At 41.2% G+C, this 26965-nt stretch overlaps 1 protein-coding gene across 1 annotated transcript in view; it reads left to right on the forward strand.

Moving 5' to 3' along the window:
* The first annotated feature begins 478 nt into the window (after positions 1-478).
* plb1 (phospholipase B1) overlaps positions 479-26965 on the forward strand; it is a 163151-nt gene continuing 136664 nt past the window's right edge. Inside the window, exons 1-13 of the mRNA XM_072551369.1 lie at positions 479-584; positions 6170-6246; positions 6621-6684; positions 7486-7544; positions 7653-7687; positions 11700-11743; positions 14331-14433; positions 15967-16018; positions 18592-18672; positions 22125-22190; positions 23916-23998; positions 24099-24174; positions 26616-26720. Of these exons, the coding sequence (XP_072407470.1) occupies positions 527-584; positions 6170-6246; positions 6621-6684; positions 7486-7544; positions 7653-7687; positions 11700-11743; positions 14331-14433; positions 15967-16018; positions 18592-18672; positions 22125-22190; positions 23916-23998; positions 24099-24174; positions 26616-26720 (903 nt within the window). The 5' untranslated portion in view covers positions 479-526. The remainder of the gene's footprint in view (positions 585-6169; positions 6247-6620; positions 6685-7485; positions 7545-7652; positions 7688-11699; positions 11744-14330; positions 14434-15966; positions 16019-18591; positions 18673-22124; positions 22191-23915; positions 23999-24098; positions 24175-26615; positions 26721-26965) is intronic.

A 26965-nucleotide genomic window follows, 5' to 3' on the forward strand; every position in this document is an offset into this window, starting at 1 on the left:
TCCTGCGTTGTCAACTTCAGCCCTAACCTGAGGTGCAGTGTCCTATAGGTTAATTTCGCCACCAGTCGTCTTTCTCTTATCAGAGAATGGGACTGTGGTTACTGTACCTTTAATGTTATAACAATACTGATTTCATTGACTATAATGTGCTTTAAGGAACTTTGTAAAAGGAGCTATGTAAATGCAAGTATTTCTTTCAGGCTGCAAACTAATAATGTGGTACTATAATTGCATTGGTTGTTTATAATTGTGATGATGCAATCATTAGAGAAAGTAAATATTGAATTGCTTTACAGTGTGTATACAGATCTATTAAGAAACTTATCACAACATGCATCTAAAGAGTTGTTCTCTCTCATAATCCATGATTTATTAGTAGGTAAACCAGAAAGGTCATAAATCCAGGAGGAGGAAGGGGAGATAAAGGTGCGTCCTGATATAAAGCAGCCCTGAGTGGTGAGTGATCACTCAGTACATACTGAGGTGAGGGGGCTGCCTGGCTGTCTGCGTGGTGCTAATCCAAACAATGAGATGCCAGACTGCAGGACTGTTGGTTTTAACTCTATCCCTGCAATTAATACAAGGTAAGGCTTTCCTGGGGACCTTTGATATTAAGTTTAATAATGTTTAGTCCATGAATTCTTGCATTCTAAGAAGAAATGTAATACTGTCAGTGGGGCCAAAGGATGATGAGAATTAAACTGAAGCCATATGTGTCTGCTTATGGCACTATTTCAAGTCAGGGGAAGAGGGTCATTCCTGGTGTCCAGGCCACTATTTAACTTTTAATCAACATCAAGAACGATTTAGCTGGTCATTATCTCATTCCTGTTTGCAATAGTGTACAGTATACAAATGAACTGTTGCATTTCCTACATTACAGCAATTACTGCACTTTAGAAGTGCTACATGAGCATTTTTTATAGATAGAATTTTATTGCCATTACTTTTGCATGAAAAGTACAATGAAATGTTTTATAAGTCATGATCAATGAAATGTGCCATATGAGTGTAAGTATTTTCTTTATCATTTTATTGAAATCCTCATCTATGTTTTTGTGGCCTACTGACTTGACAATTCCAATGATGTTTAGCCTTCCTGAACACTGGGAAAGTCAAATTGGCACAGATAGCCACAAGGAAGAATTCATAGACAATATTCGGAACAGTTTCCTAGAACCATATTCTATGGATTCTACCAGGGATCGGGCTATTTTAGACCTGGCAATGTGGAATGAAACAGTTTAATCGATGATCTCAGAGTCTCCCTGAAGCAACAGTGACCATAACATTGTAGAATTTAGCATGAGAGAGACAAACTTAGTTTGGAGACAACTGTGCTAAATGTAAATAAGGTTAATTATAAAGGGATGAGGGCAGAGTTACCTGGAGTGGACTGGGCGTGGTGTTTATTAGAAAAGGAAGTTTAGGAACAATGGCAGATGTTTAAGAAAATAATTCATGGCTTACAACAAAGACATATTCCAGTGAGGAAGCAGGATTCTAGGATAGAGATAGACTAACCATGGTTAACCAGGGAAGTTAAGGATAGCATCAATTTGAAAGAGAAAAACATACAATGTGGCAAAAATTAGTGGTAAGTCAGAGGATTGGTCAAATTCTAAAAGCCAAGCAAAGGGAACAAAAAAAGCCCAAAAGTAAGCTATGAGTGCAAACTAGCATGCAATTTTTAAGAGGTTCTTCAAATATATAAAAAGGAAGAGAGAGAGAGAGACAAGATGGAATGGGAGCAGGGAAGTAATAATGGGAAACCAGGAAACAGCAGAGAGTTTGACTGAAGGGTCTGTTTCCATGTGTATGATTCTATGACTCTAAATACTTCACGTCAGTCTTTGTGGTAGAGGATATCAATAGCATTCCAAACATACCAAATAATGAAGGGACCACAGGTAAGGGGGAAATAAGCTCAAAAACAATCATTAGAGGAGATGTACTAGGGAAAACAATGGGACCACAAATACCTGAATTTAATAGGTGCCATCCAGAGATTTTAAAACACATAGCTATAGAGAAAGCGGACACACTGGTAGTCATTTTCGAAGAATCCTTAGATTGTGTGTTTGGGCTTCAGTACCTCTTTCAGCTACCTCTTTCAAGTTCGAAGACTTTGACTATTTACCCTAATCATGCCCATTGCAATTTTAAAAACCTCCATAAGATAACCCCTCAGTCTCCTATATTCCAGGGGAAAAAAAACAGCCTCCCCTTATAACTCAAACCCTCCAGTTCCAGTAACAGCCTTGTAAATCATTTCAGCACCCTTTCCAGTTTAATAACATCCTTCCTAAAGCAGGGTGACCAGAACTATATGCAGTACTCCAAAAGTGGCTTCAGTAATATCTTAAATAGCCAAACCATGATGTCCCAACTCCTAGATTAATGTTCTGAGCAATGAACGCAAGTGTGCCAAACACCTTCTTACTAAATCCTGTTGTGTTCATGTCTTCTTTTGTATTTGCAATTAGCGTGACTAATTTTTGTGATTACAGGATGCACAGAAGTCCTGTCGGTTGCTTTTCTCACAACTTTGTTTAGTTTAGCCTGGTTTGCTACAATTAAGGCAGACAAGCATGGCCTTGCATTACTGCTTTTGATGTTCTTCCATCTCAAAATGGAGGATAGTTTCTCTCCCATTTTCCACCATTCTTTGTCCTTTAAGGATGCATTTACTTTCCCTTGGTCTTCTTTTTCCTTTCCTCCACTGATAATCTGAGGGTCCTGAGGGATAGGATTGACATGCATTTGGAAAGGCAAGGACTGATTAGGGATAGTCAGCAGAGCTTTGTGCATGGGGGACTGTGCCTCAGTAACTTGACAGAGTTTTTTGAAGAAGTGTTGGATGGGTATATGAATAGGAAGGGTTTGGAGGGATATGGGCCGGGTGCTGGCAGGTGGGACTAGATTGGGTTGGGATATCTGGTCGGCATCTACGGGTTGGACCGAAGGGTCTGTTTCTATTCTGTACATCTCCATGATTCTATGACTCTATAAATGACAAAAAATATTGATGAAGGCAAAGCAGTAGACATTGTTTATATGGACTTCAGCATGGTGTTCGACAAAGTTCTACATAGTAGACTGGTTATCAAGGTTAAATGACATGGAGAGCTAGCCATTTGGGTACAAACTTGGCTTGAAGGTAAGCAACGGAGGGTGCTGGTGGTGGAAGGTTTTTTTTGGACAGATGCCTGTGACTAGTAGGGTGCCTCATGGATCAGTGCTGGATCCATTACCTTTTATTATTTATATAAATGTGGAAAAAATGTAGAAGGAATGGTTAGTATGTTTGCAGATGAGACCAAAACTGGTGGTGCTGTGGACAGTAAAGAAGGTTATCTCAGAGTACAAAGGATCCTTGATCAGATAGACCAATGGGCTAAGGAGAGACAGATGAAGTTTAATTTAGATAAGTGCGGGGTATTGCATTTTGGAAAGACAAATCAGGACAGAACTTATTCACTTGATGGTGGGGTCCTGTAGAGTGTTGCTGAACAATGAGACCTTGTGGTGCAGGTTCACAGTTACTTGAAGGTAGAGTCACAGGTAGACAGGATAATGAAAGCGTTTGGTACACTTGCCTTTATTGGTCATTGCATTGAGTATAGGAGTTGGGATCTCAAGTTGTGGCTGTACAGGACATTGGTTAGGCCACTTTAGGAATACTCCACTCAGTTCTGGTTTCCCTGCTATGGGAAAGATGTGAAAACTTGAAAGGATTCAGAAAACATTTACAAGGATATTAGCTAGTAACCTCCAACTTGCTCTTTCTCCTCCCATTCCTCCCTCCCATTCTGGGCTTGTCTTTGTAATTGCTCTCTTTCTTTTGGAACTTGTTTTTCTAGATCCATTTCCTTGGCTTTAAATTCCAACCCCAGTTTCAGTATATTTTCATCTCTAAAGGAGCTAACAGGCCCAGTCTGGTTCTGTTTTAATTTCTGTTTGGACACTGGACTGACTCTGAAATGCTCAGACAGCATTCTCAGCAAATCATATCTTTACATCTGTACGTCTCTTCTCTTCCTCAGTTTCTCAGTTTCTATCTCTTCAAAGAGAATGGGTACACTAAGCTTCTTCATGTTGGTGACAGCAACTGGGAATTACATTGTGGGGGATCTTAAGTTTCCAAGAAGCACAAACCATTACAGACTTGCACATAAAGCAAAGTTTACATTGGACACATTTTGTTTTTGCTTAGTTTTTATTACCTGTCCCAGATGCTGAAAATCTGTGTTGCCCTCTTTTCTACTCTTATTGTAAAGGTTCAAGACCAGGAGTGTGGAGGGAGAAGCAGGAAGGAAAGAAATACTATTCATAAATGTACTACACCACGACAGGGAATACTGTACAATTCATGGCAAAGCTAAGCGAGGATGCAGGAACAGAATTTGGAAAAGAAGCTTGTAGGAAAGGGCTGTGGCCTTTTCAGTGACAACGACTGACCGTGTAGACGAAAACTGTGGGATTGTAGAAATTTGCCAAAGATAAGGGATACCTGCGCAGGTGACCTGATGGAGGTCCAATATTAAAATCGGGTTAACATTAAATGAATTTTTCCAGGTCTGAGTGGGTCTGAATTTGATGGTTGGTAATAGAAGACAGCCATTTATAAATTCTGTAGAGAATTTAGGAGAAATCTCTACTCTGAGGGCATTCAGAATGTGGAAATTGATTAAAGTAGGAGTCTTGAAGCAAATGTCTGAGATACTTTAATAGGAATCTCACACGGAGAAAAGGAATAGGAGGGTTTTTTTAATGCAGTTACATGGTGGAATGAGGTTTGTTTAACCCTTGGCTTGGGTTTATTGGACAAAAGGACCTATTTCTGCATCATCAGTAAAGTCTTTAACGGTGGTTTTACTGGACGATAACCTTCATAAATTGCCTTGTGACTGGTCTTTCTGCCCAAGGTAAACAGAATATTTACGATGCTGTAACTGGCAACTTTGAAATTGACATTAATGCAACTAGATTTTGAAAGGTAATGTAAGTGATTGCTCATTTCAAATGTGGAGATTTTGATTGGTTGTATCTGTACAGCTGTGCCTCCAACATAGTGTGGAGCAATGCAGGAACAATGACCTTTTGAGTTTTGGCTCAGTAGCATGCTGGCTCAGTAGTTAACACTGCTGCCTCACAGTGCCAGGGCCCTGGATTTGATTACTGCCTTGGGTGACCATCTGCATGGAGTTTGCACGTTCTCCCCATGTCTGCATAGGTTTCCACTGCGGGCTCTGGTTTCCTCTTACAGTCTTAAGATATGCAGGTTAGATGGATTGGCCCATGTCCCGTCGTGTCCAGGGATGTGCAGGCTGGGTAGATAAGCCATGGGAAATGTAGACTACAGAGATACAGTTGGGGGGAGGGGGGGGGGGGTGCTTGCTTTGAGTGGGCTGCTCTTTGGAGTGTGGTGACGGGCTGAATGGCTTCATTCCACACTGTAGAGATTCTATGATTTTCTACAATAATAAGGAACAGCAAGGATGAGGACAAACTCATGTCCAAACACTACTCCTAGTATTGGCAAATATGTTCATCGTACAGATTCAACTCTTTTTCCACATCCCTGAATTTATTTTTGTGCTCCACTACTCCTCTTAGAAAATTAAAATAACATAGATAAGCATAAGTAGATTAGATTAGATTACTTACAGTGTGGAAAAGGCCCTTTGGCCCAACAAGTCCACACCGCCCCGCCGAAGCGCAACCCACCCATACCCCTACATCTACCCCTTACCTAAGGCTACGGACAATCTAGCATGGCCAATTCACCTGCCCTGCACATCTTTGGACTGTGGGAGGAAACCGGAGCACCCGGAGGAAACCCATGCAGACACGGGGAGAACGTGCAAACTCCACACAGTCAGTCGCCTGAGGTGGGAATTGAACCCGGGTCTCTGGCGCTGTGAGGCAGCAGTGCTAACCACTGTGCCATCGTGCCACCCCCGTATAAACAGAGTAGAGATTTTAATATTAAAGACTTCTGTCAGGTCACCTGTGCAGGTATCCCATTTCTTCCCGGATTCTGTTGTAAATTGACTCTTTTGCTCACTTCTGCTGACATCCGTCAGTCCAATGTTTCTGATTGACAATAAGTTTGAGCATTGGTTTGTGATGGTACCACTGATCACAGGAAAGTATCTCCTCACAGGCTTGGCAGAGGATCTGGCTGAGGGGAAACAAATGAGTGATAAGGAGAATGGCGCCAACGTACTGGGAGATGGAGAGGTAAGAATGTAATTGGAGATGGAACGGTTTGAAAGCTGTCCCTTTAATTTCGGGCTCAGGATGTGAATTCAGCTGCTGACCAAAGTTCTGCTGTTAGTCTTGACATGAGTGGCAAGACCCCCCCCCCCCCCCCCACCTCCCCCCACCCACCCCAAAATAGCCATCAAGAGGTTTGTGCAGAAACTTGACATTCAATGGTCAAAGTCCAGCAACACCACCATTAGCAGTATGGGGAGGGGGTCCCTCAGTGTGTGTTTTGTTCCATGATTAGACCTAATGACCTTTGTACTAGAAGGTAGTTGTACCCCTGTCTCTGTATCTTTATTGTCTTGGTGGCATGCTGATATAGCAAGCTCTAACCTTTTCTCTCGTAGACCTTTATGGGCCATTGGGTCGGTTGCGGTGAAGAGATGTTTTCCAACTCGCCTTCGGATTCAGGTACTTGTAAGAGGAAGCGATATAAAGCAACTGGAATGGACTCCAGAAGCTGAGGGGGACATCAAGTGGAGAGAATAATAGAATCCTGACAGTATGGGAAAGGGTCATTCAGCCCATTGAGTCCACACCAACTCTCCAAAGAGCATCCCACCCAGCCAAGAATATATACAAGAACCCTTTCCCCACAGCTGTATGTGGCAAGGCATTCCAAAGTCTCACAACCCTCGGGGAAGAGAAGAAATTCCTTCTTGTTTCAGTGTTACATTGGTGCCTCTTAATTCTGAGACTATGCCCTCTGGTTCTAGACTCGCCCATCAGGGGAAACTTCCTCTTAGCATTTCCTCTGTCAAGCCCCTTAAGAATCTGATATGTTTCAATGAGATAAGAGAGCTAGTGAGCTAGAAGGTCTAGGGGCAAGATCCCACTTCCCCCAACATGTGTCATAGTCTGGCTGAACAGGGAGATTAGATATATAAAAAGGGTGTTGGCTCGGCAAATATTTTAAAGGCAAAGTAGGGTCAGCTCTAGAGATCTGGGAAATCCTGGGGTTAGTTTTTATCTTTCATGATATGGGTTATGAGCAGATTAATCTTACCTGTATCAGATTAATCTTACCTGTACCAATCAAGTGGAACTTTTTTCCATTGACCTTGATAATGCTATTTTATTACACTAGGTATATACGAGTGTACACTAACTTTCCATCTACCCTACAGTAGTTCCTTAGCAGCAACAACCTCTAAGTTAAAGTGTGACATGAGCTGGCCAGAATTTTAATTTTACTTCTGTAACTTTTTGCAGTGCATGCTTTAAGACCTTCACAGATCAAGGTTGTTGTGAAGTTGGGAGATGCACTAACTGTGAGTAATATCGCTTGGTTAAAATGGACTTGAACTTAGTCTTAGTCTTATTACTTCTGTGCATTGTGTTGACTGAGCATAAGATGGTAACTGGTTGTTTCCTTGTAGGTAGACCCTCCGCAGCTCAGTGGACATTTGTCAAGGTAATGGTTACATTTTCCTACTGAAAACTGGTACTCATTTTAGTTTTCCCTTCTCTTTACACATGTAATTGTGAGAAGAGTAAGCAGACAATTCAGGTCTTTCTGATACTTAATTCAGTGAGTGTACTTTTGACTGCAGTTTCCAGAAACGGTGACTAATACTAACCATTGTGTTTTGGGTGTCCTTTCCACTTAACAGCAGTGTGTAGCTACATGCATTAGCCAAACCCATAACATTCCCCACCTAGGACAAGGCCAGCAGCTTCATGAAAACACCATCCCAATCAATATTCCCTCTGAGCTACACAAATCCTGATTTAGAACTTGCTGGTGCAAGTAGCATTGTCACTGAACTGGTAATCCAGAGAGCAGGGTAATGCTCTGGGCCATGGGTTCAAATCCAATTGTGGCAAATGGTGGACTTTGAATTCAATGAACAACTTAAACAATTCAGTATTTAAAAAAGAGAGTTAGTCTAATGATGACCACCAAATTCCCACTCCGCCATTCCATTAAACCAGGGGATCAATCCTTCATCAGTAAAGAGTGCAGGAGGGCAAGTCAGGAGTAGAACCAGGCAACTGTTAAAATGAGGTGTCTGCCCAGTGAAGCTACACAACAGCATTACTCTCACATGCCAAACAGCGTAAACAGCAATTGATAGACAGAGCTAAGAGATCCCACAACCAACAGATCAGATCTAGGCTATGCAGTCCTGTCCTGATTGGTGATCGACAATTGAACAACTCACTGGAGAAACAGGCTCCACAAACATCCCCATCCTCAATGATAGAGAAGGCCAGCACATCACGACAAAAGAGAAGGCTGAAGTATTCGCAGCAATATTCGGCCTGAAGTGTCATGTGGATGACCCATCACTACCTCCTCCAGAGATCCCCAGCACCACAGATATCAGTCTTCAGCCAATTCAATTCACTCAATGGATGTCACAAAATAGTTGGAGACACTGGATACTGCAAAGGTTACCTGTCCTAACAACCAGCAGTAGTACTGAACATTTGTGCTTCAGAATCCTCACCCTAACAGCATTGTTGGGTCCACCTAAGCACATGGACTGCAACAGTTCAAGGAGTCAACTAACCAATACCTTTGCAAGGACTGGGAATACCAGGAATGAGGAGCAAATGCTGACCCAGCCAGCGACGCCCATGTCCCACTAGTGAAAAAAATAAAACTAGCTGTGCCCCTTGACAAGAAGGTACCTACCGACAAAGTGGGAAATTGCCCAGGTCTGTCCTGTACACAAAAAGCAGGACAAATCCAACCGGGCCAAATACCAACCCATTTGTCTTCTTTTGATCATAAGCCAAGAGCTGGAAGGGGTCACTAACAATGTTATCAAGTAGCATTTACTCAGCAGTAATCTGATCACTGGTGCTTGGTTTGACCCATGAGAAATAAGCCGTTCAACCCATTGAGTCTGCTCCACCATGCAATAAGATCATGGCTGATTTAATAATCCTCAACTCCACTTTCCTGTCTTTCCCCATTACCCTCAATTCCCTTAATCATTGAAAATCTCCCTATCTGAGCCTTGAGTATATTTAATGACCGTTTTCCAGTGCCCTCAATGGTAAAGAATTCCACAGTTTCACTATCGTCTGATGGAAGAAATTCTTCCTCATCTCTGTCTTCACTGGACAACCCCTTATTCTGAGACGATGTCCTCTGGTCCTAGACTCTTCCCAACAAGGAGAAACAGGATGCAGGTGCTGCATGTTTGACCAGCATACCCTGCAAAGCTCCCTAAGAACCTCGTATGATTCAACAAAGTCCCCTCCCATTCTTCTAAATGCTAATGAGTACAAGCCCTAACTACTCAACCTCTTCTCACAGGACAATCCCTCCGCACCCAGAATCAATTTAGTGAAATGTCTCTAGGGGACTAAAACTGTTCAACGGATTCCAGCTGTGGTCTAATTAGTGTCTTGTCTAGTTTCAGCAAGATTTCCCTATTTTTACACTCCATTCCCTTTGAAATAAAGGCCAATATTTCATTTTCTTCCTTATTATCTATTAAACTTGTATGCTAGCTTTTTGTAGTTTATGCACGAGGATTCCAATGCCATTGCTTTCTGCAGTCTTTTTCCATTTAAATAGCATTCAGCTCCTCTATTCTTCTGCAAAGCACATATTTTCCCACATTAAGAATTAATTTGATTTCCACTACTCAGCTCCTGATCTCATTTCAGAAGAACAGAAGAGTTGAATTCCAGAGTGAGGTGAGAGTGACTACCCTTGATAACAAGGCAGCATTTGATCAAGTGTGGCACCAAGGTGCTGTGGCAAAACTGGAGTCAATGGGGATCAGGGACAAACTCTCCACTGGTTGGAGCCAAGTTCAGCACAAAAGAAGATGGTTGTGGTTGTTGGAGGTCAGTCAACTGAGCTCCAGGATATCAATGCAGGATTCCTCATTGTAATGTCCTAGGCCCAACCATCTTTAGCCTGTTCATCAATGACCTTCGCTCCATTGTAAGGTCAGAAATGGGGAGGCTTGCCAATGATTGCACAATGTTCAGCATCATTCATGATTCATCAGATACTGAAGCAGTCCATGTCCAAATGCAACAAGATCGGGACAATGTCCAGGTTGACAAGTAACAGCTTTGTGCTAGACAATGGTTATTTCCAACAAGAGAATCTAATTATTTCCCTTTTACATTTAATGACATTATCTTCACTGAATTCCCCCATAATCAACGTCCTAGGGGTTAACAGAAACTAAACTAAGCTAGCCATATGAATAGTGTGACTACAGGTCAGAGGCTAGGAATACCACAACAAGTAACTCAGCTCCAGACTCCCCCAGTATGACCATCATCTACAAGGCACAAATCAGAATTGTGATGGAATACTCCCAATTTGTCTGGATGGATGCAGCTCCAACAACACTTAAGAAACTTGGCACCATCCAAGACAAAGCAGCCCACTTGATTGGCATCCCATCAGCCACTTTAAATATTCACTTGCTCCACCAGCAATATATAGTGGCATCGCTGTGTGCCATCTACAAGGTAGACTGCAATAACTCAGCAGTGTTCCTTTCACAGCACCTTCCTGTGATCTCTATCAGTGAGAAGGACAAGAGCAACAGATATGGGAACACCACCACCAGCAAGATTTCCTCCAAGCCATAGATTTTTCTGATTTGGAAATGAATTGCCATTCCTTCAATGTCACTGGGTCAAAATCCTGGCAACCCCCTTCTTAATATCACTGTGGGTGTACTGACACTGTGTGGACTACAGAGTTTCAAGAAGGCAGCTCATCACCACCTTCCCAAGGACAATTAGGGATGGGCATTCTATGCTGGTCTAACATGTGGCACCTGCATCCTGTGAAAGAATAAAGTAGAGATGTTCCCATGCACTTTATAGCCAACTAATACTTTTGAAGTTACCGTTGTAAATCCCACAAACAATAATGTGGTAACAAATAGATCATTTTGGGATATTAATTGAGAGGGATGGGGTGTGTTCCAATTCCTATCTAAGCGCAATAACATTTGCTTCCCTTGTATAACAAGAGCCTATTATCTTTACTTGAAAAATATTCACTCACTCCACCTCCATCACCACCCAAGGAAGAGTTCCAAAGTCACACAGTCCTCTGAGAGAGAAAAGATCTTCAGTTCAGTCCAAGAGGGGAAACCCTGATGTTAGAACAATGCCCCCTACTGCTGGACTAACCCACAACAGGAAACATCCTTTTCACATTTGTATCAACTGTATTAATTGTGGTTTCACTTATAGACAATGAAACTGTGGTGTTAGTTGGTATCCTTTTCATGGCTAACTCTGGAAATAAATGTAGTGATTGGCTCCAGTGTCATCATTCACTCATGGACTTTCTGATATACAAAATAGGATAAAATAAATAGCTGTTTCAAAGAGCTAGAATGGGCCGGAATGGGCTGCTTGGCCTCCTTGTTTTCTTTATGGTTCCATGATGGTAATTTAAATCAATTTTGTTTGTTTTCTGACTACAGCAATGAGAAGGATCCAGGTTCTTGGATGCCAGACTCCTTGCCAGGTATGTGTAATGAGGAACTTACTGCAAGTGGAAAAAATTGTCATCATACGTTTCAACAAATGTGTGATGGGCCAGCTCTGTTGAGATCTCTCTTGCCTCTGGTTCGGGCTTGTATTGGGCTTGTGCACCTCCCAAGGTTTCATACTTTATGTAACGCGCAAAGGAGTGTCACATCTTTGGAGATGGTGACCTTCAAATAAAACGTCAATGAAGATCTTGTCTGGTTTCTTCAATGGTTCCAATAGGTATTCAAAAGAATCCTTGCACTACTGAAAGAAGTGCAGTGAATTCTCTGAATATATGGGTGAGTATCTCTCTCTCTCACAAACACCATCAAGAGACAAACTAACATGACATCCACCTTTGCATCAATAGTGAGAGCTGCTGGTGGTTACAGGTTTGGGATTTAGGGTTAAACACGAGATTAAGCTGTGAATTTTTTGATCAGTTGTTATGACAGTGGTTGTCCGCTGTCTCAGTAAATGAAACATTGAATTGGGTGGCACGGCGACTCAGTGGTTAGCACTGCTGCCTCATGGCGCCAAGGACCTGGGTTTGATATCAACTTTGGGTGACTGTCTCTATGGAGTTTGCATATTCTGCATGTTGGTTTCTTCCAACATTCCAAAGATGTGCAGGTTAGGTAAATTGGCTGTGTGAAATTGCCCATAGTGTTCAAGAATGTGTAGGTTAGATGTATTAGAGTCATGAGTGTATTAGAAGAACCTGATGAAGGACCTTTGCCCAAAACATCGATTCTCCTGCTACTCAGATGCTGTCTGACATGTTGTGCTCTCTCGATTCTAATCTCCAGCATCTGCAGTCCTCACTTCCACCTAGGTTAGGTGTATTAGACAGGGGCAAATTTGGGTAGGGGGAATGGGTCTAGGTGGGTTACTCTTTGGAGGGTCAGTGTGGACTTGTTGGGCCAAATGGCCTATTTCCACACTGTAGGGATTCTATGATTCTACGATTGGCTCCTATTGATTGTTTTTGCCTTGGAAGTCTATGACAGGATTGTCATAGAGCCATAGATGTCGACAGCACAGAAAAGCTCCCATCGGCCCAGCTTGTCCAAGCCAGTTAGCAACAGCCATCTAACTATTCTAATCCCGTTATCTAGCATTTGGCCCCTAGCCCTGTCTGCCTTGGCACATCAACTGTACATCTAAATGTTCCTTAAACATTATGAGGGTTTCTGCCTCTAGTAAACTTACAAGCATTGAGTTCCACATTTCCACTACTGTCTGGGGAAAAATGTTTTCCTCTCAGCCCTTCTAATACTCCTGTCCCTCATCTTAAATCTATGCCCCTAGTCATTTACCCCTCCACCAAGGAGAGAGGCTCCTTCTTGTCCACCTCCTCATAATTTCATACATTACAATCAACCACCCACAATCCCCTTTAGTCTCCTATGCTCTACAGAAAACAGACTCAGTCTGCCAAATCTCTCTTTGGAACAAAAACTTTCCAGCCCAGGCAGCATCCTGGTAAAACTCCTCTGCACCGTCCCCAGTGCAATCACATCCCTCCTATAATATAGATTCAAGTTCATGATTGCCAGAATACTCAGACCCCTTGGCATCATGGTAGCCCACAAACCCACCAAGACACTAAAACAGCAGCTAATGGACTTGAAAGGCCCTATACAGACAAGAAGCAAAACTAATGTCATTGACAAAGTACCTTGCAAGAACTGTAACAAACACTACATTGGACAAACAGGCAGAAAACTCACCACCAGGATACATGAACATCAACTAGTCACAAAAAGACATGACCCACACTCACTAGTATTCTTACATACAGATGAGGAAAGACACCACTTCGAATGGGACAACACATCCATCCTAGGTCAAGCCAAACAGAGACATGCACAAGAATTCCTAGAAGCATGGCATTCCAACTGGAACTCTATCAACAAACACATAGATTTGGACCCCATTTACCACCCCGTGGGAAAAGGGACAGGAAATGACATCACCAACCCAAGGACACCCAAACACTGGTGGGCTGCACCACCAGTGCTTCATCCAGAGGCTCACTGAAGATGTCACCTAGTATGGTGATGAAACATCTGAAAATGAACCTTCCAGCTCAGTGAGCAAACCTACATCCAGAATAGGAATGGTTTAGAGGGATATGGCAAATGGGACTTGATTTATGTAGAATATCTGGTTGGCATGGATGAGTTGGACTGTTTCTGTGCTGTACAGCTCTATGACTCTATGTACTATGATTAGATCCATAAAAAACGTTTGATAAGATGCCACATCAAAAGTTATTGTGGAAATTTAAACCTCATGGTGTAGTGGTAACATAACAGCATGGATGGAAAATTGTTTGGCCAACAGGAAACAGAGAATAACCACAATTGACAGTCGACTGATGCCATGAATGAAATGGTATTCGGCTCATGTCAGCAGACAGATGTAACTGAACCAAAAATCGCAGATCTGTATTTATGTATTTATCTGTATTTCAGTGTGATAAAAAGATGTACAATCTTTATATTAACAACATGAATATTACAGTATTATCACAATGGATTACAGTCAATATCCTTGTTCATGTTTTAAATACGTAGATATTTTAAAATCATTTAATCCTGGCGTGATTGGATACTCCTTAGGAAACGGAAACCATGCCAACACCTCATTGGATCAATCTGTTGTGAGAGCAAAAGATGGGTAGGTTGACTCTTTCTATTAGAGTTCCCTCTGAGTGCTTTAATCTGTGTATTGTGTCTGAAAGTTCTATTGAAATGAGCAAATTGAATCTATTTCTTCTCTTTACCTGACTGTGAGAGGCATGTGCTGTAGACCCAGGATTCCAGCACTATTTTGGATGTAGGTTTGCTCGCTGAGCTGGAAGGTTCTTTTCCAGACGTTTTGTTACCCTACTAGATAGCATCTTCAGTTGGCCTCAGGCGAAGCAATGCTGAAAATTCCTGCTTTCTATTGATATGTTTGGGTTTCTTTGGGTTGGTGATGTTATTTCCTGTGGTGAAGTCATTTCCTGTTCCTTCTCTCAGGGGGTGGTAGATGTGGTCTAACTCGATGTGTTTGTTGATAGAGTTCTGATTGGAACTCTACATCCAAAACCTCAACCTGAGCTACAAATCTTCTCAAAACTCGCTAATCTCAGCACTATGCTAACTTGTAGCCACACTCTCAGAATGCCACAAAGAGTGAAAATAAAGCTTTCCTGCCGATTTTCCCCCTTTCCCTGTGGAAAGACTGTAAAAAGATGAGTTTTTTTTCCAATTCATTCACAGAATGAGGGCATTACTGGCTAGGCCAGCATTTATGACCCATCTCTAATTGCCCAGAGGGCAGTTAAGAGTCAACCACAGTGCTATGAGTCTGGAGTCACATATAGGCCAGGTAAGGATGGCAGTTTCCTTCCCTGAAGGACATTAGTGAGCCAGATAGGGCTTCCCGACAATCAATAGTTATCATTACATTCGTAACTCAAAATATTTATTGAATTCAGCTGTCATGGGGGAGATTTGAACCCAGGCACCTGGAACATTACCAGGGTCTCTGGATCAATAGTCCACTAGACTATTGCCACATGCAGATACACAGCTACTTAAAGGATTATAGCTAGTAGAATAAGCTATAAGAAGATTAATAAAAATCAGTGTGTACAATCTCTCAGCCTTTTTGATTGGATTAATATGCGACTGAAAGTTGAAGCTCTCTAAACCGTTCAGCAGTTCCATTTACCCTGAACCTGTATGTGTTTGACCTACATAAAATATCCAAAGTGGGAAATTTCCCCATATAAGACAGAGATGAGGAAACATTCTTTTCTCTGAGTTGTCAATCTTTGGAATTCCTTTCCTCAAAAGACAGTGGATTCTGAATCTTTAAATATTTTAAAGACAGAGGTAGATAGATTCTTGATTACCAGGGATGAAAGTTTATTGGGGATCTGCAGGAATGTAGAATTGAGGTTAAAGTCAGATTGACCAGGACTTTATTGAATGGAGGAGAAACCTCAAAGGGTCGAGTGGCCAATCTTGCTCTTTCAAATATTCCAGCAGCGACAATTAAAGTTAACTTTAAAAGATCAGGTTGATGATGCCCTGAAATACAAAACATTATCACTTGGTCCCAGTATTTTCTCTGTACAGTCAACCCTGAAAGTATCAATTTTTTTCCATGATCTGACCTGACACTGTTGAATGGAATAATTAAGAAATGTGCTTATTTCAGGGAATTACCACGGCTGGCTCAAAAACTGGTGACCAGTTTGAAAAATAACAGAGTAAGTGTTTAGAAGTCACCTCATGATTATTAGTAACTAATTAATTCATGAAAAATTTCTTTGCTTCCACCTTTAATCAAGTATGACCCCAAGTTAATCATATCACTGTGCCATAATGGTGAACTGTGGGAAACTCATGAGAGATCTGAGCTAGCAAGTAGACCAATTGCAGATTATTAAGCACCAGCCATATGAGTGCACATGGTTTAGCTTCCTGTATCAGAGAATCACAGAACAACACAATGATGGAGGCTGTTCAGTAGAGTTATAACACAGCTCTTGTCAACCTTGTGTCCACTTTCTTTGGGCTTAGCAAGAGAGAAGGCTTCCTATGTAAATTTGCGTTTTCTTTGTTGGAATTTCAATAGATTGGTGTTTGGTGTATCACAAATGCACTAAAAAGAAATGAACATTGTTCACTTTATCTGTATTATCTTTCATTGACATAGTCCCTTTAAAGCTGAAAATGTGTTGCTGGAAAAGCGCAGCAGGCAGGCAGCATCCAAGGAGCAGGAGAATTGACGTTTTGGGCATGAGCCCTTCTTCAGGAATGAGGAGGGTGTGCCAAGCGGGCTAAGATAAAAGGTAGGGAGGAGGGACTTGGGGGACGGGCGTTGGAAATGCGATAGGTGGAAGGAGGTTAAGGTGAGGGTGATAGGCTGGAGTGTGGGATGGGGGCGGAGAGGTCAGGAACAAGATTGCAGATTAGGAAGGTGGTGCTGAGTTCGAGGGTTGGGACTGAGACAAGGTGGGGGGAGGGGAAATGAGGAAACTGAAGAAATCTGAGTTCATCCCTTGTGGTTGGAGGGTTCCTATGCGGAAGATGAGGCGGAAGTCCAGGACAGAACCCCACTGGTCCTCACCTACTACCCCACCAACCTCCACATACATCATATCATCCGTCGCCATTTCCACCACCTCCAAACGGACCCAACCACCAGGGATATATTTCCCTCCCCTCCCCTATCAGCATTCCTAAAAGACCACTCCCTCCGTGACTTCCTTGTCAGGTCCACACCCCCCACCAACCCAACCTCCACTCCCGGCACCTTCCATTGCAACCGCAAGAAATGCAAAACTTGGGCCCACACTTCTCCCCTTACTTCCCTTCAAGGCCCCAAGGAATCCTTCCATATCTGCCACAAATTCACCTGCACCTCCACACACATCATTTACTGCATCCGCTGCACCCGATGTGGCCTCCTCTATATTGGGGAGACAGGCCGCCTACTTACGGAACGTTTCAGAGAACACCTCTGGGACACCCGGACCAACTAACCCAACCACCCCGTGGCTCAACACTTCGACTCCCCCTCCCACTCCACCAAGGAAATGCAGGTCCTTGGACTCCTCCATCGCCAGACCATAGCAACACGATGGCTGGAGGAAGAGTGCCTCATCTTCCGCCTAGGAACCCTCCAACCACAAGGGATGAACTTCGATTTCTCCAGTTTCCTCATTTCCCCTCCCCCCACCTTGTCTCAGTCCCAACCCTTGAACTCAGCACCACCTTTCTAACCTACAATCTTGTTCCTGACCTCTCCGCCCCCACCCCCACTCCGGCCTATCACCCTCACCTGAACCTCCTTCCACCTATCGCATTTCGAACACCCCTCCCCCAAGTCCCTCCTCCCTACCTTTTATCTTAGCCTGCTTGGCACACTCTCCTCATTCCTGAAGAAGGGCTCATGCCCGAAAGGTAATTCTCCTGCTCCTTGGATGCTGCCCGACCTGCTGCGCTTTTCCAGCAACACATTTTCAGCTCTGATCTCCAGCATCTGCAGTCCTCACTTTCTCATAGTCCCTTTAAAGGCCTTCTTTCTGGACTTGCTTCCCTTGTAGTCCATTCCTTTTACACTTTAGATCAATCTTACTCTCTTTTTCAATGTATATTTACATCAGTGTGTGGGGAGAGCAATGCTAAATGGATTGGTTCTGGATTTCCTCAGGATGCTATCCTGCAGCTCATTGCAGGATAACTCTGCATTGACACCTCCTGACTTAGAGGGATCAATATGTGGTAACCTGTTTCAGAAGGAGGAAGTGGGTAAAAGAATGACTCTGGGTGCTTCCCTGCAATGACACCTAGTTCTGGGGTAATCACCAGCACCATTTTCCGACAATTAGTTTGCACTTTTAAAGTTCCAAAACACCTCATTGGAACATAAATCATATTGAACCAACCTTGAGGCTCAGCTGAAGATATTAGGACAGGTGGTCAAAAGCTTGCTCAAAAGAAGTAGATCTTAAGGACAGTCTTAATGGACGACAAAGACAGAGAGGTTGATAAAACGAATTCCAGATCTTTGCAACTTTGATAGCACAGCTACCAAAGGTGGGCTGAACCTCAGCAAGCAAATCTTAAATTAAAAAAAAATCTTCTCTATTATATGGGCAGATTATCTAGCTAAGAACATTTCTATTTCTCTCTCTGTGGTAATCAACTGGATTGTGCTTTGTAAATTTGTGCATACAGCTCGATTCTAGATGAGATTAGACTCTACGAAAGCAAAATCTATGGTTATGGCAAGTTCAAAATAATTCACATTAATCATTGCTTTGTTTTACTTCAGCTCATTGACTTCCAGAAGGATTGGAAGCTGATCACAATTTTCCTTGGCATTGCTGACATGTGTGCCTATTGTACAGATGAGGTACTGTGCAAAATAAAAAAGTAATTCTCATTAAGTAATACTTTGTTTTTATGATTGCAAGGTCGTTATTTTTATCAGAGCAATGTGTTTCAGGCACAACAAAAGAAGAGGCCAAACTAGATTCTATAATAATCAAGGAGGCAGACTTGGCTAATAATCCAACAGTAAGGAAATATGTGCTCTTCCCAAGACCAAAAGAAAACTACTGAGAGTCATGAACACAGCCCAGTCTATCACACAAACCAGTCTTCCATCCATCTTCATCCATACATCCTATCATCTTGGGAAAGCAACCGACATAATCAAAGACCCCTCCCACTCTAGTTTTACTCTCTTCCACACTGTTCCATCAGGGAGAAGAGATAAACATTTGTCTACATGTACAAACAGATTCAAGAACAGCTTCTTCACCGCTGTTATCAGACTTTTGAATGGACGTCTTTAATGTTAATGTTGATCTCTCTCTACACCTTCTTGGCAGCTGTATCGTTGTATCCTGTACTGTGTTCTGTTATCCTGATGCACTTGCACAATACCATCTGTCTGTAAAGTACCTAAGACACCATCTTTCACTGCACCTTGGTACACGTGACAGTAATAAATCAAATCAATTCAAATTAAATCTGAAATATGTATCTAACAGTGAACATGATGCACAGTTAAATAAAGCTCTGGTTAGACCACACCTGGAGCACAGTGTACAGTTCAGAACATTATACTACAGGAAGGCTTTGGAAGGAATGGACTTGCTGGAATGTTACCAGAGCTCCCAGGTTTGGATTTTGAGGAGAAACCAACTTGTATTCCCTACAGGATACAACACTAGGGGGTGATTTACTTGAGGTTTTGAACAAAGTTGGTCAGAGAGATAGATAAACTTTATCTGTTCATGGGATGTCTTGATAAAGGGCATAAGACAGGAAACACATTCGCACAAAGGGTGATAGAAGAGTAGAAAAGAATAGATAGAAGATATTGCTCAGTTAGTAACTTAAATGAGATTGATAGACATCTTGTAGTCATGGGGAGAGGGATAATAAACCTAGAGAGGTAGATAGGATTAGGATAAAGACCAGCCTAAGGCTCAATCTATTATCCCACATTTTATTTTGTTTGAATTGTGGTTAGATTACAAGCATTTGAGGATGAAGTTCAGAAATTCATCAGTACTTTATTATAGCTTAACTCTGAAATCTTGAAAAAGCAAGTGCAGGATGGCAAGTTCAAAGTCTATTGGGTGAGCTAATAATTTTCTAACTTAGTTGACTCAGATGGATTCTTGTTAGTCCAGCAGATTGCTGGTGAATTCTCTTTTGTTTTCTCAGTAGAAAATCAAAAATTGGGTAATAATATAATTTTTGAGTGCTACTGCAAAAAATGCAGGCCGTGACAAATGTGTTATGTTATGCTGAACAGTAGGGCAAGAAAATACGTGTACCTGAAAGGGGGTAAATCAAATTGATCCGCAGAAGCAACAATAAGAAAGTGGCTCATGTATGAAACAATTTTCTTAAGAAGATATTGGGAGCATGAAGCTTGATTGATTCAAATGTAAATTTATTTGCTATGAGTCCTCTGATTAGTCAATATCTCCATTAATGAGATAATGGACCAGTTGTGAACCATCAGGATGTTAGAAAGTGAACAATTCTAGACTTTGCTCTATCCTCAGCAATCAATCCCTATTATACTCATGCAATAATTCTTGATTTAAGGTGGAACAGTATAATTACAAAAGCAAAATACTGTAGCAGGCAAAAGACTGAAATAAAAACAGAAAATGTTGAAGAATATCAGCATCTGTGGAGAAAGAAATTGAGTTAAGGTTTTAAGTCCAATAACATTTTTTTCAACCTGCTAACCAGTGAAAACATTCTCCTTACATTTAGTCTGTCCAGCTATGTTAGAATTTAATAAGTTGCAATCAGGTCCTCTCTTGTCCTTCTACTCTGGTGAGTAAGGTCCAGTCTCCTAGTAGGACAGTCCTACTATCCCCAGGATAATCCTAGTGAATCTTCACTGTCCTCCCTTTATGGAAAGTATTTTCTTCCTTAGGTAGGGAGACCAAAACTGCACACAAAACTCCAGGTGTGGTCTCACTAAGGTCTTGCAGAACTGCACTAAGACTATTTCTGAACTCAAGTCTTCTTGCAATGCTGGCCAATGTACCTTTTGCCTTCCTAATTGTTTGTTGCACCTGTCTGTCACTTTCTATTCATTGATGTGCAAAGGCAGCCACACGCCTTTGTGCATTCACATTTTCCAATATATCACCATTTAAATAATATTCTTCCTTTTGGTTTTTCATGCCATATCTGTAACTTCATATTTAGCCACATTGTACTGTATCTGCCATGTATTTGCCCACTCACTCAATTTGTCCAAGTCATCTTGAAGCCTCTCTGCAGCCCCCACACAATTCACAATGCTGCCCAGTTTTGTGTTATCAGAAAACTTGGAAATATTGCATTTGGTTGCTTCATTCAGGTTATTTTTGTATACTGTGAATAGTTGGACCCAAGAACTAATAGTACTAGCCACTGCCTGCCATTTGAGAAAATCTATCCGTACTCCCTATTTCCTGCCTATCAATTAATTCTGTATTCATGGCAATATATTAACCCCATTCCATGTGTCTTAATTCTACCCACCAAACCTTTATGTCTTCTCAAAATTCAATACACCATATCCACTGGTTCTCCCTTATCTATTTTACTGGTTAGATTCTCAAGAATGTCCAGTAGATTTGTTAAGTATAACCTATTCTGATTTTGTCCAATCCTATTAATGCTTCCCAAGTGCTCTGTTATCCAATTTTTTTTATCATAGACTCTTGCATTTTCCCCACTATGGACATTAGGAAAACTAGACTTTAATTCTGTTTTTTTCTCTCCCTCCCCCATTTTTTAATAGTGGACTTACATTTTTCAACCTGCAATCTACAGGATCTGATCCAGAGTTTAGAACATTTTGTTAGATGGCACACAACTAATGTATTCAATATTTTTAAGGCCACTCCCTTTAGTAAACTGGGCTGTGGATCATCAGGCCCGTATGGTTTGTCAACCTTTATTCCCATTATTTTCATCCATGCTATTTTTCTTAGCAATATAGATTTCCATCGATTCCACCCTCTCTAGACTGTTGGTTCCCTAACGTTTCTGGGAGGAGTAGAATTGTTAGCTTGTTTGTCTAATCACTGGGCATGTTTACCACAGGGAGTTCACACAATATTGAAGGGTTAGACTTACCTTGGCCAACTAACCTCTTGGATATTAATGGCTGCTTAATGTGGGAAGACCAGATGTGTAGGGAAATTAACAGGGTTTGATGTTTTCAATAAACTAGAATTAAATGACACAAATTAGCACAGAACAAGTATGGCTTAGTCTGGAAGACACATTATATAAATTATATTTAACTTGTTTCTGCTTCCTTATTTCCTGCTTTAGGAATTTTACTCAGCAGAAAGAGTTGTGCTTCGAATTAAAGAAGCTCTGGATATATTGCATCGAGAGGTAAGCAAGGGATGGTTTTCCCTCTTAGAAAATCAGCACTGATGATTTGGGAGACTGTCATCTCGTCAGAAATTAATAACTTTCTCAGGAATACAGTTCCAATGACTAAAATGACAACATGGAATATAGAGATTGGGGAGTAAAATCTGGCTTGAAGAAGTTTGGTCTATAATGTTGGGAAAAGAGAGGGACGAGAGGAGATTTAATAAATGTTCAAAATTATCAAGGAGCCAGACAGAATGGGTGAGGAGAAAATTATTCCGCTAGTAAAAGAATTGAGACTGAAAGGGGACAGAGTTAAACTAATTTACAATCAATAGGAAAATGTTTTTCACAAAGTGCGTGATTAGAATCTTGAAAGAACAGCCTGATAGTGTGTTGGAGGTAGATTCAATCAAGTCTTTTAAAAGGCAATTAAGTTGTTATCTGAAAAGGAAGATTGTGCAAGGGTTAAAGGGAGAAAACAGGGGAATTGCTGGAGGTGAATTGTACATTCAGAGAATTGGTGTAAAAACCATTGGCCAAAAAGCATTGCTTTGTAATAATTCTGTGAGAAATGAATTTTAACTTACCGTATCAATATTTCCATCAAGAAGTTGTACAAGTTCAACCTTTCAGCAATAGTCTTGTGTTCTGATCTTTCTCTTTTTAACGATTAATCCAGTTAGAAACTTCCTGTTTTTTAATTCATTCATGGGATATGTGTGTCACTAGCTCGACCATCATTGATTGCCCATCCCAGTTACTCTTTCTAATGTTCTGACAATTCAACGAAATTGTTTCACTTTAATAATACCTCTTCACTGTATGCAGACAGAGCGGAAACTGGTCCAGGCTCAGAGATGAAAGGGAGACCAGAGGTTCAATGTTATTTTCTCTTTATCCTTCACTTCAGATCACTGAGGTTGCATTTGTAGCTTATCCCTAATTACCCTTGATCTGAGTGACTTACTCAGCCATTTCAGAGTCAAGAGTGTGGTGCAGCAGGTCAGGCAGCATCCGAGGAGCAGGAGAATCTATGTTTTGGACATAAGCCCCCCCTAGGTCATCTCCTCTGCCCGAAGCTCTTCAGCCACCTGCTATTCTTTTCCAGGACCACACTCGCAACTCTGATCTCCATCTGCAGTCCTCATTTTTTTTTAAGCTGACTTCAGCCATTTCAGAGGGCAGTTGAGAATCAACCATATTGCTGTGGACCTGAAACATGTGGAGGCCAGACCAGATAAGGAAGGCAGATTTCCTTCACTAAAGAGCATTAGTGAAGCAGATGAGCTCTTACAACAATGGTCACCATTATTAAGACTGGCTTTGAATTCCAGATTTATTGATGAGTTGATTTTAAATTCCTCCAACACTCCCTCCCTTTAACAGACTAAATGCCTACTGGAGCATCACAGGGAAGAGAGTGATGTAGTAGTAACATCATTAACAATCTGGAGGCTGAGATCATTTCCCAGAGGGCATAGGTTCAACTTCCATTGGTAAAATTCAAATTCAAATTCAATTAATAGAATCTGTAATTATAAAACTAGTCTCAGAGATGGCCATGATAACTGTCCTTGTTTTTGGAAAAACATAAATCTGCTTGGCAATAACATCAACACATTATAGAAGTATAAATAACATTATAGAAGTATAAAGAAAGGAAAAAAGAACTGTATCTTTTACCTGTGATAAAAACACAAATAAGCTACTTGATCTATTAAAGAATTTGTTTTCCTCCAGATCCCACGAGCCTATGTGAATCTTGTGGAGATGCCAGATATTAACCTCCTGCACCAACTCGCTAACAGGGCCACTGGACCAAGGTAACAGTGTTCAGATTCAGTTTAGTCTTCTATCCTGGTTATCGTATTCTTTTACAAAAGATACATTTGTAATGCCTTGCTTGTAATTGTTTTTCTTCAGGGGCTGGTGTGAGTGTTTGGTCAAACCCCATGAAACTGTTGATTTATCTGCACAGATTGTTAACTGGGACTACCAGGTAGGTAATTGTTTTCCACATATACATTTTATTTTCAAATAACATCACTTTTTCCAATGGAACATACAATAATTTGCATTTATTGTAGTGTATATATGAGCTTGTGAATTGGGAGCAGGAGTAGGCCACTTCGCCCCTTGAGTCAACTCCTCCATTTAACAAGGTCAGAACTGATCACTTCTCAACTACTTCCAATAACTTTTCGTGTTCTTGCTTTAGCAAGAATTTACCATCTGCCTTAAAATATATCCAAGACTCTGTTTATCCTGCCTCTTGAGAGAAAGAGTTCCAAGGACTCACAAACATCTGTGAGAAAAGATGTTCCTCATCTCTGTCTTAAATGTGCGGCTCGCTGAAACAGTGACCCCCTCATTCTAGATTTTTTCACAAGAGCAAATATCTTTTCCACGTGGTCCTTGTCAAGACCCCTCAGGATCTTATGTGTTTTAATTAAGTTCCTCTTACACTTCTAAACTCCAGCACATACAAGCCTATCCTTCAACCATTCCACATAAAACAATTTGCCTATCCGAGGTATTACCCGAGTAAATCAGCTGCTTCCAATGCTTTATGTCCTTCCTGAAGTAAGATGACCAATGTTGTGCACAGTACTCCAGATGTGATCTCACCAGGGTCCTCTATAACTAAAAGTTAACCTCCCTACCATGATACAATATGCAATTAATCTTGGAATAAACCATACCATTCCATTAATTTTCTTAAATATTTACTCTACTAGCATATCAACCTTTTGTAATTCACGCAGTTTGAATAGTTAGTTCCCTTTGTAAAGCAGAGCTCTGCAATTTCTTACTATTGAGAGCATATGCTTTTTAAATTCCTTCCTGCCAAAATGGACAATTTCATGTTTTCCCTCATAATATTCCATTTGCCATATCTTTACTCACTCACTTCATCTACCAATGTCCCTTTATAACCTTCTATTATATTCCCTTCACAGCTTATTTGCCTAGTTATTTTTGTGTTATCAACACATTGAGTTACCATAACTTTGGATCCTTCATGCTAGTCATTTACATAAATTGTAAAGAATTGAAGCCCTAGCACTGACCCGCGGTATACTGGTAAAATCATTTATTCCAGAAACCCAGATTGAAGTTCTGGGGAGGTGATTTTGAATCCTACGATGGTGGATGATAACATTTTAATGTAATGAATAAGCCCGGAAGTTCTTAAAAAAATGTAGCCTTATTGTAACCATGTGATCACTGTTGGTTGTCTTAAAGAAAACACAGCTAGTTCACTAATGTCCTTTAAGGAAAGAAATCTACCATCTTTATCTGGTCTGGCCTACACCTGACTCCAGACCCACAGCAATGAGCTTGACTCCTAATAAGGGATGCACAGTGACACCTATATCCCATGAATGAATAAAAAGAAAGTCCCAGTCGTGACTTTGGAAAATACGTATTTATTTCTATTCTGTTTCCTAGCCAGTTCTCAATTCATGTCAGCGTACGACCCCAATCCCATTTGCTTTAATCTTGTACACTTACCTCTTTATGTAGCTCTTTATCAAAAGTTTTCTGAAAATTCAAATATACCAAACTTATTGGCTTTCGTATCCTCTCTGGTGGAGACTGATTCCAAATATCTGTGAAATTTATCTGTCATATCCTCATTTTTCATTACTAATTCCCCAAGTCATTTTCTGTCAGACTAATACTCACTTTATTAACTCTGTTTTTTAAAAATTTTCAACAGAATTTCCTCATATCTGTTTTTCTATTTCTGTGCAACATATTCTTTTCTTTTCACATCCTTGTTGCGTTTTTAGTCATTCTTTGTACAATATCTACTTTTTCTTTAAACATAACACACCCTTTACTTCATTAACCATGGATTCCCTTCAAATTTTCTTTTTTTGTTGGAAATGTACCTGTTCTGTGTATTCTGAAATACCCTTTAAAAGCTTTGCTACTGCATCTCTATTGACCTACCCTTTAACCAGCCAGTTCATGTTAGCTAGCTCTGCTTTCATACCTTCATTGCTGCGTAATCACAGAAAACCAATTTTACACAACACATGCTGCTGTTTAGCTCGAACTGAACCTGTACTCGGGCACTTATTGAAGGTCCTGTGTAATAATATCATATGTTCCACTCAGACCTGGGTTACCATTCAGTACCATCCGCTGCTCAGACTGAATTGCTATCTTGTACTGGAACATATTACTCCACAGGCCTGTGTGTTTTTTGCAAGTATGTACAGGTGCATACATAAATGCTTGCAAGTGCATTCGTATATTTGTGCGCACACATGTCTGTATTTGTATATATGTGAAATAAAATCACAATGACATTCAACATGCCTTTGCAAACACTCCCTCAGCTGATGCAATGGCAGCAACAGAACAGGGAGGGACTGAATGATCACAGGAGGATTTGTAACTAAGCTGCTCCTGTCTCTATACTTCCAGAATACTCTTCAGGAACTGATCTACTCTGGGATCTATGACAAACGCAATGACTTCACAGTGGTTCTGCGGCCCGTTCTCAAAAACATGGAGATACCTCTTACTGAAGTAAGTTTCTCAAAATCCATATTTACATGGGGTAGCAAGCCAGCTGAGGATGCAGATTTCCTTCTGAATTTCATGCTGGCATCTCATCATAAGTCTTCAGTTTGCCACTGGGCAGCCAGCCAAAGTGATAAGCTGAGAGCCCGATTTCAATATGTTGGGGCAGTGTCCTGTCTCCCCATGCCTCCAAACCCACCACTGTGTAAGTAGCAGCTGCACACCATTCTGATAATGGTAATCACCGCCAG

This window comes from Chiloscyllium punctatum, chromosome 3, assembly GCF_047496795.1.
Source record: "Chiloscyllium punctatum isolate Juve2018m chromosome 3, sChiPun1.3, whole genome shotgun sequence".
Taxonomy (NCBI): Eukaryota; Metazoa; Chordata; class Chondrichthyes; order Orectolobiformes; family Hemiscylliidae; genus Chiloscyllium; species Chiloscyllium punctatum.